General features: G+C 40.7%; 2 protein-coding genes across 4 annotated transcripts in view; both read left to right on the top strand.

Moving 5' to 3' along the window:
* Positions 1–1,982, top strand: part of LOC116180672 — a 6,416-nt gene extending 4,434 nt beyond the window's left edge. The window contains exons 2-3 of the mRNA XM_031500778.1: positions 1,777–1,846; positions 1,909–1,982. Of these exons, the coding sequence (XP_031356638.1) occupies positions 1,777–1,846; positions 1,909–1,982 (144 nt within the window). The remainder of the gene's footprint in view (positions 1–1,776; positions 1,847–1,908) is intronic.
* LOC116180842 (heparan-alpha-glucosaminide N-acetyltransferase) lies at positions 1,572–11,102 on the top strand. 3 transcript variants are annotated; one of them, XM_031500978.1, is made up of 11 exons: positions 1,572–2,392; positions 8,453–8,562; positions 8,610–8,643; positions 9,057–9,224; positions 9,273–9,480; positions 9,528–9,699; positions 9,748–9,952; positions 9,997–10,283; positions 10,328–10,494; positions 10,538–10,724; positions 10,771–11,102. In XM_031500978.1, the coding sequence occupies exons 1-11, from the start codon at positions 2,279–2,281 to the stop codon at positions 11,069–11,071; spliced, it is 1,953 nt and encodes a 650-aa protein (XP_031356838.1). In that variant the 5' UTR covers positions 1,572–2,278; the 3' UTR covers positions 11,072–11,102. The 3 variants fall into 3 exon arrangements, with proteins under 3 accessions (XP_031356838.1, XP_031356839.1, XP_031356841.1); XM_031500979.1 differs by having other exon boundaries at positions 8,613–8,643; XM_031500981.1 differs by lacking the exons at positions 8,453–8,562; positions 8,610–8,643 and having other exon boundaries at positions 1,577–2,392; positions 10,771–11,101.
* Positions 11,103–14,731: the final 3,629 nt, after the last annotated feature.

The following is a 14,731-nucleotide window of genomic DNA, read 5'->3' on the forward strand; positions in this document are numbered from 1 at the left end:
GAGACAACCCTCTTCGAAAATTCATTCCCTTATTTTCGAAGCTTAAGGAGGGAGGAGTTAAGTAGCCGTTTCCCATAAGAACCGCGGAATCAGCACCACCTTTCCCAGGAAACGAGAAAGCAAGATCAACAGATTGTAATTTCATATTAATGTAAAATGACTTAAATTTCATTCCTTGTCTGTACGCTTTTCAATAAAGTCGATAGTTTGTAAAATTTCGCGTTTTTTAAAAACGAGAATCGTTTCGGCGAATCTATAGTCGGTTTATAGGCGTAAAAAATTTTATTCTACAAAAAACCGTAATACGTTTTTGCTCTAAAATAATTTGGGGAGCCAATAATCGCATGTTATGAATTTTACTTTGAAATCCCTATGATGCGTGACGCAAGTCACCACCCTGTATATCAAGGTAGAGAAGTACAGTATTATTGCCTGAGCACCAAAATTACATCTCGAGGCGCTTGCGCCGAGGGTTGTAAGGTGCGAAGGCAATAATAGACTTCTCTACCGTGGTATATATACCTACTATTTTTGCACTACTAGCACTTGAAGTCCTCTAAATTAACATATTATATTGATGAGAAAGTGAACGGTTGGACAGAATTTTTTGTTTATTAATTTAACATGTCAATCAACTGTGTGGAAGTACAAGTCAAACAGGCCGTATTTTGTTCTGTCATTGAGATATTTTCAAAGAGTAATTTCGTTCGAATTTTTTCAAAATGTGATAATTTTTATTTTTATTTTTTTTTTATTTTATTATCCCTCTCTTGTTTTGGGCCCTCAACAGGCATACGCCCAATTACAGAGTGACCCGCATAATGCTATTTAGAGGTGCCTCTGCAGAAGGTCTTAAGATGGTCTATACTACTCCGGTACCTTACGAATTAGGAAAACTGCAGCAAAACCTAATTCGGAGTAGCCGGTAGAATGCTCGGAACTGGCCTAAGGTAATTTCCATCTCCGCCACAGATGAAAAATTCACCTCAACCCAGGTTCGAACACCCGACCTTCGGATTTATAACCCAATGCTCTTACCACTGAGCCATAAATCCGATCCGATTTTAGGTATGTAATTTCTCTGGAAATGGCAGAGGGTGGCAATTATTCATTTTAGAGAACTTGTCCAAACGTTCATTGAGCGAAATTTCGGGTTGTGTTTTCTAAAAGTGACAGCGTGACAGTTCTCATTATTGACTACTAGTTAATAATGTCCACATTATTAACCACTTTGAACAAATGCCGAGAAAGCGTACTTTACAAGTGGAAAAAAGGTTAATAATCATGTCACCAGACGCTAGTAGTGAAAAAAAAAATGTTTATTCAATGACCATAATCTCTCCATGAAAGCTAAGTATTTTCTCTCTTTTCAGTGGAACTGTGGAAATAAATGAAGATTTTCCTTTACCAAAGGAAGATGGCATAAAATGTTGTTCTTCCCCATGCATTGTCGTCTTTTTTCGAAAGAATTTATAAACGAATAAGGATTTTGCTCTACCAACTTAATCTCAACCATAATAAAAGAGGAATGACCTCGACCCTCGACCTTAACCAAGGAGAGATGGTGTAATATTTTGCCCCCCCCCCTCGCCCATAAACGGAAAATGCCTTTTGGTTTTGGTTTCTCCAACGAAATTTGCTCTACCAAAAAGAGATGGCCAAACATTTTGTTCCCCCTCATCCAGGTATATTTCCCCAAAATTTGTAAATAAATAAAGATTTTGCGCTACCAACTTCGCTGTTTAGGCTAAGTTGCTTCAGTTTCCCCGATTCCAGATAGCTGTGATCGAGGAGCTGACGTCTGTCTCTGATGAAGATGTCACATCAGTGACAGACCCCATGCTCGGTAGTTTCATCTGCACCCTATTCCGCAGTGCGCTGGCACCCAGATCAACCTTACCTTATTAGACTCACCTCTATCTAGAGTTCGCCTGCAATCAAGCGCCATAGCCGATCGGAACCTGACAGGGTCCTCGCCGTGACCTGACTATCGCTGCATATGTATACGAGATGCTTATTATGGATGCCTTAGGAAGCCTAAGATCTATGCATGAAATAACGGTGCCCGTTCCCCTATCCGTTAGGGACCCGTCTGTAAACCACACGAGTCTCTCAGGCTTGAGGAACGGGCAATCTGAGTTCATCCCAGGGTTCATCCACTGCTCCTTTTCCGGAAGAGTAACTCTTCGGTCCCGATCACATCCCTTCTAGCTAGGAGGGGCCAGTGCCCAAGGCTGCTTCGCTTCGATCATTCCACTCGTCCCAAACGTTGAGCCATATGGAAGCCTTCCGAGCCTCTGCTTCCACAGTTAACTGTAAAGACACTAGTACCAGAAGTGCCTCCATGGCCAAAGTTGGCGTGGTTTTTAAGACCCCAGTGACTCCCAGACAGGTGAGTTTCTGACCTTTTCCCACCTGCTTCCTGTAGATTGCCCTGCGCATGGCTGGCCACTAGTCGGTTCAAGCCCCATGTACAGGGTGAGTCAACGATTGCGCGGAGTAACTTAATGCCTTTAAGATAAGATTTTCGATAGAGTGCTTTTGTATTATGATATGGTTGAATATTCTCCACATTTTAAATATATTTAGAATTATACAGGGTGCGCCCACAAAGTAGGGCATCCAAATGGTACAATTTTTTTAATAGAACCCCCTGCATTTGAATGCATTTTTGAATTCTACGTGTAGTTGTACGTCTTTTTGATTATATTAATATGCGAAAAGCTAGTAGTTTTAAAGGTAATTCGATTTTTAAGAAAAATTGGGCATTTGCAAGCGTCAGTATATTGTCAAAATTATTACTTAAATTTAGATTCCAGGTTTTATATCTTTTATCCTGGGTTAAGTAAAAGTCAAATAAATACATCTACTATGAAACATTAAAAATATAGCTTACAGGGTGTTTTTTTTGGTAGGTCCAAAGTTGCAAAACTTCATATTAAAAAATCGCACTTTTTTTAAATGGAACTCTATATATTTTTCTGTCATTATTTAGCTCCTCCAAAAACCTTCAACTTTTGATAATAATGTCTTAACCCAGATCTCTGATAGTTTTCGAAATATCTTGGTTTACCTGTTTTATATTCTAACCTTAAATAAACCCAGGGTTGCTTTTTATTTTTTAGGGGAAAAAACTACCCCTATTAGAAAAAAATCGTATAATTGTAAATTAAAGCGGATAATTGATTCAAATCATCTTTTAAATAGTTATAATTAAAACAATGTCATAGAACACTTTGACTCCACTGTTTTGCATGAAAATTTGGATTTAGGTTATTCTTACCCTCCACATCAAAATTGGACTGGTGCCGTTGGTTGCTCTTTATTTTTTAGGGGTGGAAACTACTCCTATTAATCATATAATTGTAAATTCAAGATTTGAGATTATTTAATTATACAGTAACATTAAATTCAGATTTCTTTGCTAGTCTTATTTTTTACCACATAATTTCTACCGTTACAATAACAAACCCTTGCGAAGAAATTCGAATAGTTGTAGTAAATATGTGATTGGTTTTTTACTCATAAATCGATTAATTTTTAAGCTACGAAGTGCTTTAAAAAACCATTTTGTAGGTTTTTTAAAAAGATATAAGATTATTCAAACTAATTTTTTTAACCCTTATTTTTGAAGGGGTTGTAGTGAAAGGGCTCGAATGAGTCACTAATGACGAGTGTATGCAAACATTGAACAGCCATATCTTAACCAATTTTTGTTTTACAGAAAAACAAAAAGAAGCAATATGTTCAGAAAAACAAAAGCTACAGTATCACTAATACTTTTGAAGTTATTTTGAAAAAAAGGCAATTTTTCAAAATTTCAAAACTTTTTTTACTTCAAAACTACATTTTTTCAAAAATAAGGACTTTGCACCGGTCGGACTTACAGATCATATAAACAATACAAAATTAAGGTAAACTGTAAAGCGGTAACGCTTATTTACAATTGGGGTGCTAATTAGGGAGTGATTTCGTCGATTTTTTTTACCAAAAAAAAAGGATCAACTTTATTTTGAGCGTAACTCACTTAGTTTTGATGCTAGGAACTTTTCTTAAAAACAAAAAGGAAAGTTTTTTCAAACACTTTAAAAAAGTATTCATAAGTTTTCCCCGAAAAGTGCTTCATTTTTTGGTTATTTCACGTTGAAGTACTCGATTTAGAATTTGACGAATGAGAACCTACTTTTCATGAGCTACAACTTTGCTTCTACTGAGTCTACAGACTTCATATACATATAGACCAACTCGAATACTATTGACTTAGTGAAAAAACTCTATAGAAAAAATTACAAAAGTCCTCGTATGTGCATCGATGAGACTTCAGCGCATTTTTGGCGTGACGGATCAGTATTGCATTAGCAATCAGTATTTTATCAGAAAATTTTAATTATAAAATAAGGTTTATGCAAACATATATTTCTTTATTAATTTTCACGAACTCTAATAATAATTGGACGATGGTATGAACAGTACGACTCGTAAACCGAACAATCAACAGTGTAGTTGACCATTTTGCCAAAAAGTCCGTCAATTATTGTTCCGCCATTCGTTGTCTCTGTTCGGGGAGAGATGATCACTATATTGAATTTCTCTTGAAGAAATTTCTCTACCCGATTTCCGACAGTTAATGGGAAATTAAAGTCTCCCATAATCAAGACGTCTTCAGTTGCCTCAATGAAATCCCCGATCTCCGATAACGCTGCAATCAACAAGTTGTTGCCTTTACTAGGAGCATCAGTGGTTCAAATTTCAAAGAAATATCTCCATAAATAAGAAAGTTGGCATTGCGCAGTCACTGCGCATGCCTACACATAATTTTTACTATTTGCGAAATGTTTGCCTTTACTAGAAGCATCTGTGGTTAAAATTTTAAAGAAAAATCTCAGTAAATAGGAAAGTTCGCATTGCGCAGTCACTGCGCATGTCTACATAATTTTTACTATGTGTAAAATGTTTGCCTTTACTAGAAGCATCTGTGGTTAAAATTTCAAAGAAATATCTCCATAAATAAGAAAGTTGGCATTGCGCAGTCACTGCGCATGTCTACACATAATTTTTACTATTTGCGAAATGTTTGCCTTTACTAGAAGCATCTGTGGTTCCAATTTCAAAGAAATATCTCCATAAATAGGAAAGTTGGCATTGCGCAGTCCCATTCCGCAGGGACTGGGCATGCGCACACATAATTTTTAGTATGTGCGCAATGTTTGCCTTTACTAGAAGCATGTGTGGTTAAAATTTCAAAGAAAAATCTCAGTAAATAGGAAAGTTCGCATTGCGCAGTCACTGCGCATGTCTACATAATTTTCACTATGTGTGAAATGTTTCAAAGAAATATCTCCATAAATAAGAAAGTTGGCAATGCGCAGTCTGCGCAAAATAGAGAGTGCAATAAAACTGTCTGAAATGGGCAAATATAGACCATAGCAGCTATCAATTAGCGAAAACCCGAAGTCTCTAGGTGTCCCAGGGGCCGAGATCTCGATGGAACGGACGGACGGACGGACGGACGGACGGGCGGACGGACGGACGGGCGGACGGACGGACGGAAACACGAGCACATAAGCGTTACCTCAACTTCGTTGTGTTACGATAAAAACCGCTCAGACCTGGATACGATATTTTTAACCAAAATTATACCACAAACTGTAAAACTCATCACCGTGTTATGATTTTGATTAGTTTTCACCTTGAAGTAGTTATCCTAGATAAGTCATATTAGTGACCGTAGTTAGGCAATGCCAAAAGTATATTTTATAAAAAAGCCATTCCTTAACGTCAATCGGATCGGCTTAAAATCGATATACGCACGGACAAGTTTTCAAGCGGCGTTAGTTATTTCGCAAATTCTAATTAAACGCAACCACTACGGGCTTAATGAATGTCCATTGCGCCAATAACTCGACAAGACGGAGATAATGCAAAAAACCGGACCTCTCTACGATGTCTAGATCAAAAGTTTTTCAATCCGCCCAGCCAGCCAGCCAGCCAGCCAGCCAGTCAGCCGGACAAAGTGAAATGATAAGCTCCTTTTTGTTACCAAAAATGCGCTAAAAAGTTGCCTAGAATTACTCAATTTAGTAATTTCCGAACTTATTTTGAGCGTATCTTTTTTATACACGTAAAAGCAACCCCAAGTTCACCTTTGAAGTAGAGGTTAGAGGAACCTAAATCCAAATTTTCAAGCAAATCCGTCAAGGTGCGAAAAATTACACGCCAAAACCGTCATTTACTGGCCTATTAATGACCTGGCCAGACCCAGTTGACGTCCCCTAAGAGTGAGCTCAGTAAGGTCCGCTCTTCTTCTATGCGTAAATAGAACAACCACTGTCTTTTCTGGGTTAACGGAGAGGCCATGGTCACTGCACCACCTATCCACCTGTTCAAGAGCGCCCTGCATGAGCTCTTTTACGAGGTTAAGAATCTGTCCAGTTATGATAATCGCGAGATTGTCCACGTATCTCTGTGTACACGCTTCGTCCTTGTTCAGAGTGCGGAGGGGCCCATCTAGCACCACAGCAGTGGAGACAACACTCCACTCTGCAGGTACCCTCTAGGAACCGATAAGCTCATCTCCAGTAGTCCCGATTGGAGGTATAATGACTTTGTTTTCGAGCTATCTTACGATTGACCAATCAATGCCAAAGTCTTCAGCGGCCTCACTAATTGAATCGAACGTGGTGTTGTTAAACGCACCCTTCATATCTACCAACGCTCCCAGGGCTACCCCCTCAGCAGACATATTAAACAAGTCGCCCCCTTACTGTGCTACAAATTGCCCTGTAAGCAAGTTACCTGGTCCGTCACTGATGTACTAGGTTTCCCCCTCCCCTAGTGACTCCAACACGAGCCAAAAGCTCGTCGACATCTTTTTCCACCTTTGAAGGCGCCGCCGGTAGAAATTCCGACGCCCTTTCGAGATCCATACCGAGGTATTGTCGCAACGGCACTGGATCCCACTACTTCGACGAAGCCCCCTCCATTCCCTAGCGCAACCAGGACCTCCGCGTGCGCTTAGAAATTCTACCGCTGGAGTGCTCAACAGGTTGCTTCATGGACATCAAATACGAGGAGAAGCCTACCGGACTCCTCCATGCGCAAGATCGTCCTCCATAGGCTCGCCCTGAAACCAGGATTTTCCTTTGGAGGCGCTTCAATGTAGTTGCCTTAGGGAGGCTTCTGAACTTTCAGAGACGCGCCATACTAGGACCTAATGAGAAAGCCGGTCCTCCCCAACCAGTCCAACTGGTGCTAGCGTTCGACCACAATGATACCCTGCGAATTCCACCGTAACCCTGCTAGCCGAGAAAAGGATCCCCCTCCATCTCGTCAACGACCGCATTCAATGCAACCGTAATGCACCTCGACTGAGTCTCAGGTATGTCCACTTCCGGGTGCGTGCGACACCGGAATATAGGCCACCCTTTGCCCCGCCGCAGCGACTTGCCCATAGGTTAGTGGTGCACTCGCAACTTTGGATGCACGAGAAGGGTGATTCCCTCCGATCTGAGACGCTTGGTCCCTGAGTTGCCCCCCTGAGCCAGCGACCCAGACATAGCCTTAGGCTTTGGCGCAGTGTTCATCGCCTTCGTCATATTCTTCTTGAGAATAGGAGATGGCCCACCACCAGGTCCTTGAATAAAGTGTTGCGTTGGAGCCGCCCCCTTTTTCGAGGGGTCTTCGCCGTTACCGGACCCGTTTTGAGAGCCCGGCGACCTTCGTCGCTACCCTGATGAGCCATTTATAATCGTCACGACCCACGTCCAGGCACGAGTCACTTTACGATCATGCAGGTGTCTGTATGAGCGTCCCTCTGTTCTCCACCCGGGGGACGCGCCCGATGGGTGCTCCCACCACACGGGTTCTACCAACTTAATCTCGACCTTAACCAATGACATTCTGTTCCTCCCCAAGAAATCTAAGTGTCTTTTCCAACGAAATTTACAAATAAATGAAGATTTTTCCCTACCAACCGCTACCAACTCAATCTTGACCTTCACTAAAAAGAGAAAACACAATCCCCCCCCCCCTCCTACCGACAACAAAGTTTTTTGTCTTTTTCCGACGGAAGTTGTAAATAAATGAGGATTTTGCTCTACCAACGTAATCTCGATTTTAGCCAAAGGGATATGTCATAAAATGTCGTTCCTCCCCATGAATTCAAAGTTGTTTTTTTTCGAAAAAATGTGTAAATAAATGAGTTTTTTGGCAACTTAATTTCAACCTTAATAAGAGAGACAATAATCACCTTCCAAAAGGTTATCGGTCATACTTGCAGTTAAAACAGAACCTTTGTGTGCTAATAATTTCTAAGTAATTAAGATACCTATATAAAGGGTTTGATTTTAAAAAATACCAACATTCGATCAAGTCGTAGAAAAGTTGGTCCTTTTTTTACTACGCCACTGGACTTATAAATATTTAAAGAAGGCAGTGTTTACTCTTTTTCTAGCTTACATTGGTAGTTAAATATAACATCCCAAAGAGTCGGACTTTTCGCTTTCACCCCGTATCCCAAAAACAAACGGAGCAAGATTGTGATGGCTCAAGGTCGCGAAAATCGTAAGTGTCTATCTTAAATAGAACACCCGGTACAGTTATCTCTCCAGCAGGATGATAAAGGCAGAACTACCTTCAGAGAGGGTAAGTGGATGGAGCCGTTCCCCAAGGGTCGATCTTGAGACCACTGTTGTGGAACGGGCTCTATGGAGCGAAGTTGAGGTTTGGTAAAGCTCAAGGTTTACATTGCAAATGTAGAACTGTGACATGGTTTCATGTCTAATCTGATCGTGCCATGGTCAAGATTCATTGATTCATGTTGCAATCCTTTACGTTATGCGGATTAGGGTGAAAGCTTAGAGCTATGATGTCAACATCTTAGAAAAGTGTGAAAAATGGAAGTGATGTTTTCCGATGCATCAATTGGCAATTATTACAAAGTTTTGAATGTGTTCGTCCTCAAACTCATGGTCGAGTATGAGTAACACGCTCATCATATCTAGCACTCACTTAAATATCAATATTGAGAGATAACCGCATATCTCCGATCGCTACAGGTGGAACAGTTCGAAATGGCGATAAGCTCCTGGATCGAAGACTACGGTTCCGAAATGTTCAAAAACTTCAACATGTCCAAACTGGGCCGGGACGAGGCCTACTTGAACATCACCTCGGAACTGCCAGGGCCACTCCATCTCTACACCGTGTACAATGAGTGCCACATGGTAAGTTTTACCACCATCACCTTCCGTTTCTGAAACGCGTTGTTGCAGTGCCCTTTCACGAAGGAGGGCACAATTGACAGTGGGCGCATGGTGATCAGCACACGCTTCGAAAAGACATGGCGTATACTGAGCTCACCAAACGAGACCATTTTGTGCAGCTTTTCACCCGATTTCGGCGAATTTGGCGTTTACGATCTGACAATTGGGAGCACGTGCAAACTAAAGACGCTGAAGGACCCGGTGAACATCTACTTCCGTAAGTATAGCAAATCACCTTCAATTTCCACGTGTTAGTCTTCGCAGCGATACTCACCGTTGTACTAATCTACGCCCTCGTCGCTTTACTTTCGGCCAACTTCGTCTACATCTTCAAGGTGTACACCAAGCCAGTCGAAAGGCAGACAACATCTCACGATATTGACCCAAAGCAGTGCACGCAGAGAAGCAGAGTCATCTCTCTGGATACCTTCCGAGGGTAAGCACGGTGAGTGCACAATCGATTGGTTAATCGTACGCCTTTCAGCATTACCATTTCGCTGATGATCTTGGTCAACTTTGGCTGTGGTGGCTACGCCCTCTTCGACCACGCGACATGGAACGGTCTACAGTTGGCCGACGTCGTCTTCCCATGGTTCATGTGGATCATGGGCGTGTGCTTGCCCATCTCGAGTCAGTCGATGAGCAAACGCGGAGTCAAGAGAAAGGAGGCCTTGTTGGGCGTGTTAAGGGTAACGCCCTCCAGTCGTTTCATAACCTAAAGTTTTCCAAGTAGAGATCCTGCGTTCTGTTTGGTTTGGGATTGTTCCTCGGCTCCGGACGTAATTTGGACACGTTGCGCATCTTTGGTGTTCTGCAAAGGTTCGGCGTCTGCTACCTGATAGTGGGCACCACGTTCCTCGCCTTTCCACCTTTGGTGAACTCGGACCCGCCTGTCGAAAAGAAAAGCGTGAAGATGTGGATGGATGTCTACGCGCTGAGGCACCAGTGGTTTGTGGTGTTTCTGTTGGGTGTACTGCACGGTATGCTAAGCTTCTTCGTGCACGCTTCGAACTGTGCCAGGTTTGCGCAATGTGCGCCGATGTGGTTTGACAGCTCAGTTTCAGAGGTTACCTGGGTCCGGGGGGCCTCCACGACAACGGAAGCCACGTGGGGTGTACTGGAGGCGCGGCTGGGTATATCGACCGATTGATTCTCGGCAACCACATTTACCAAGGCTCTGTCCTGCGGGAGATTTACAAGGGGGACGCCTTCGAAGTTGAAGGAATCCTAGGTAAGGTCGACGGTTAATAAATTGGCACTTAAATCAGTTGTAGGTTGTATCACATCTGCCATACAAGTCTATTTGGGCAGCCAAGCTGGAGCAACCATCTTATTTTACAAAGGGCACACCTCCAGGTTACTGCGCTGGATGATTTGGTCGACAGTTTTGGGACTTAGTGGTGGATTTCTCTGCGGATTTTCGAGGGAAGAGGGCCTAATTCCTTTAAACAAGCATCTCTGGTAAGATTGCACCAGATGACCACCTCAAACGGTTATTCCATTACAGGTCGCTGTCGTTCGTGTTAGTTACGTCCAGTCTTGCGTTCTTAGCGTTGGCCATTTGTTACGTGCTCGTGGATGTCAAGAGGTATTGGTCTGGAAAACCTTTTCTCTTCGCGGGGATGAACGCGATCCTCATGTACGTCGGACATAACCTCGCTTTTAATAATTTCCCAATTCGTTGGTCACCCAACGGTGACGGATTCAAGACTCACTTCGGAACGCTTTTTGAAAATGTTTGGGGAGTTGCGGTATGGCTGTTGATTGCGTATCTTTTATTTAGGCGCAAATTTTTTCTGAGTATTTAAATTGGGGGGGGGGGGGCTATAGCTGTTATGTTGTATATAATATTTATTCGCTGTGAGGTATTAAATTATTGTTAACTATTTCTCATTCTCCTTCCTTCCGCTCTGTAGGAAGCCAAGGCAACTAAACCGGTCTCGTCGTGACGTGATTCGTGCCTATAATCTGATTTTGAATGGCACGAGAGAGCTAATCATTTCTTAGGTAGAATTTTTTGACACTGGAATGCACTGGAGAATAAATCTGAAATCCCAGATGTAAAAAATGTGAACGAATAAAAAAAGGAGGTGTCGTCTTGAAAGGAATTAAGTTCCTAGTATCTCATAATTGTGTGCTCATTTTGTGCTAATTTGTGCTGCTAATTAAAAATGTTGTGCTCATCAGGGTAATCAGTAGTTCAACTTTTTCTGATAACACTCCACTCCAACTTCACGCTGGAGTGTCAACATATATATTTTAAACATTTGATTTTATTCATGTTTTGTGCTAATTTATCCTGCTAATTTAAAGTCTGATACTCATCCCGTCAATGGGCAATTCAAATTTTTCGCATAACTCGCTTAAGCTAGGTGGATATAATTGCGATCGCCGTTTTGTGGACAAAATTTTATCAAATGTTGACATTGTAGATCATTTTAAGCAAATTTTAAAGAATAAAATTTTCCGTCTATGTATACGTAAGTACGTACCTATGTATGTACAGGGTGGCCAACTAAGAATGCGAGTTACTGTATCTGAAAACCTATCCATCGTAGAGGCTTGCGGTAAAAAGTTATTACTAAAACGACCACGAGCAAAGCCTGTAAAATATTTTTGTTTCTGAAATGGCCGCTAGGGGGCGTAACTGCGATCTGGAATCTAAAAAAGTGATGTTTCTGTGAATTTCGCTATATTAACCTAACAAAAAAATGTCCGGTCTTTGAAGACGACGATAATCTGAACCTTTTTTGTTTGGCAATTTTTCCTGTATCTCAAAAAATTAAGTGGTTGGGGTATTCAAAGGTTTCCGTAAAGAACACTCTGTATCTTCGAAACGGCTAACCCAATTTAAACAAACTTGAGTTAATTGAAAAGAGTTATTCTTCGGCTACAAATATTATAATATTTGAAGTTTTGATAGTTTCACATATCACCGCTTGAGGGCTTTTTTCGACATTCCGACCGAAATGGTTAATTTTCTCAAAAAAATTAAATGAAAAAGTAGCTAAATGATGCCTAAACAGGCTCGCGAAAACAGCATCTCGATATCTTGAGATAATATGACATAGATAGATAGATATATATCGTGATGGTCAGCATTTCGAGCATTTACGGCGGCATTAAAAGCTTCCTTTTTTAAATCGATCCACCTTAGGGCCACAAATTATATAATAAAAATAATTCCGGAAAATCGCGCATTAATTATCCGCGCGGAGTAAAATTCATTACGGGAGAAACTTTTTTGTTTTTTTCTAGAATTGTATCACATATTTCCAATGAATTATGGCCAAAGGACACAAAAATGTTTTTTAGACGGAATTCTTAAGAAATGGTTTTTAATTTCCTTTTGTCAGCAGTTTTATTAAATTGCGCGACTTCAGGAACACTAAAACCCGCAATCGAAAGTATTATTTTTCAAATAATTATTAATAATCGATTTTCAAATGGTGTCTCTAAGATTTAAATAACCATTACACTTACAAAACTCAAAGTATTATATACAGGGTTAGTCAAAACTATGGAATGTATCTATCTTCGTTAATATGAATTGTACATGTACAGTAATAGTATATTACCTACTAATATGAAAGTGAAATGGGAAATTCGAGGGGAAATTTGTCCGTATACATAACGCTATCAGACATTATTCTGAAAGCAAAATAATTGAATAGATGGATCCTGTTTGGTATCGTCGGAAAGGTGGTTCTTTTCCTCTTCCTACATAAAAATAGTCATTTCGTTAATAATTAAACGATGTTTAAAGTAATATAAATCCATTTCCAGAATACTAGACCTTGAAGTTGGAGTGTCATCAGAAAAAGTTGAATTACTCATTAATCTGATGAGCACAACATTTTTAATTAACAACACAAATTAGCACAAAATGAGCACAAAATTATGAGATACTTAGAAGTTAATTTCTTTCAAGTCGACACTCCAACCTATGGGACCCGGGGGAGTGAGGTTCATACCAAACAGTACTCGTCGAATACAATAAGGGCATAGGAATGGCATACCGCGACTCGTGGAGGACGTACTGCGAAGAAATTAACCAAATTCCAGAAGGTGTCAGACTCCAAAGAACCTTACAAGAAGGACAGAGGGTAAGATCGATCCCAAAACGACGCGGACAAACCCACTGCTCTGCAACGTAAAGCTAAAAGTACGACACCAGTGGGAGAAGGGAAATACTTGGCCATCACGTCACACCAGGGACTTACCTTCAAATCACATCGAAAAACTTTACCAAAAGGAGAATCCGTATCAGTTACAGACAGCGAAACAGCGATTGTTTTTGCCCATATGCCTACTGTGTTCGTGATGCTTATTTCCTTTGATTTCGGCCTTATGATGTGAACAATCTGCGATTCCGAGTTTCCCCTCCAACCAGAGTTGGACTGCGTCACTGGGTCAACTGGGTCACCTGGGTCACTGAATTAAACTGGGTCACTGGGTCGCTGGGTGACGTCATACTCGCTTCAGTTAGACCCAGTGACCCAATTTCACCCGGGGACCCAATTTGACCCAGTAATCTAGTTTGATCGAATAACGCAGTTAAGTCAGTGACCTCGGTTCAATTGTCCAGATTATGAAATAAATGAAACTTAATGCTGGTTTACTGAAAATAATACTCGATTGCATGACAACTGCCATTTCTGTGATGTTTGCTTTAATACTGCCGTAAAAAACGTTCCATGCCCGAATTGTATTAGAGTAATGTTATATCTAAACAGTTCCCTCCTCCATTTCTTTACTTCAGGGCTTACCAGTTGCTTACTGGTGTTCATTCACATTTAATTCTACTAGTTACCTTAATACAAATAAATCTTTCTCTAAATACTTTTTCTATTTCGGTGTCACAATGAGAATTTTGTGCAACTGTCTTCGGCAAAAACAGTGTTTCAACGAGTTCCATTGTAACATTGTTTTTGGTAACTTTTCATCTCTAAGTTGGCAGTTCGCCAAGACGTCAACGTCAAATCATCAGATGTGAAATCAAATTACGTAAAATTTGTGTTTTCCTTGATTTTTGGTACACGAAGAACTTAATACATTCCAAATCAGCAGTTTACACATCCACCATAATAGTTATTTATGTATTAAGGGCATAATGGTGATGTTTATATTCTCGAGGGCGACGAGTTAAAAAGGCCCGAGAGCTTTTTAGTTGCCCGAGAGTATAGACATCAGTTTATGCCCGTGGTACATACACAATTTTATGTTTTACAAATAGTTTTCTTCGTCAAAATTCGTTTACAAAATAATTCATTATGTTTGATCGAGTATGCGTGGTTCGAATTTGTTAATGTGATTGAAACCATCCAAACGTCAAACGTAATTTTAAACAATTCAATTCATCGTGAATGAGCAAGAAGTTCCAGAAACTATACGAAATAAGGCAAATCTTGTGATTTAGTAGGTATTGACAATTAATAATTGACGTTTCTAATTTTCAATTACTTGCA

Source organism: Photinus pyralis, unplaced genomic scaffold (genome assembly GCF_008802855.1).
Source record: "Photinus pyralis isolate 1611_PpyrPB1 unplaced genomic scaffold, Ppyr1.3 Ppyr1.4_LG9, whole genome shotgun sequence".
Classification (NCBI taxonomy): Eukaryota; Metazoa; Arthropoda; class Insecta; order Coleoptera; family Lampyridae; genus Photinus; species Photinus pyralis.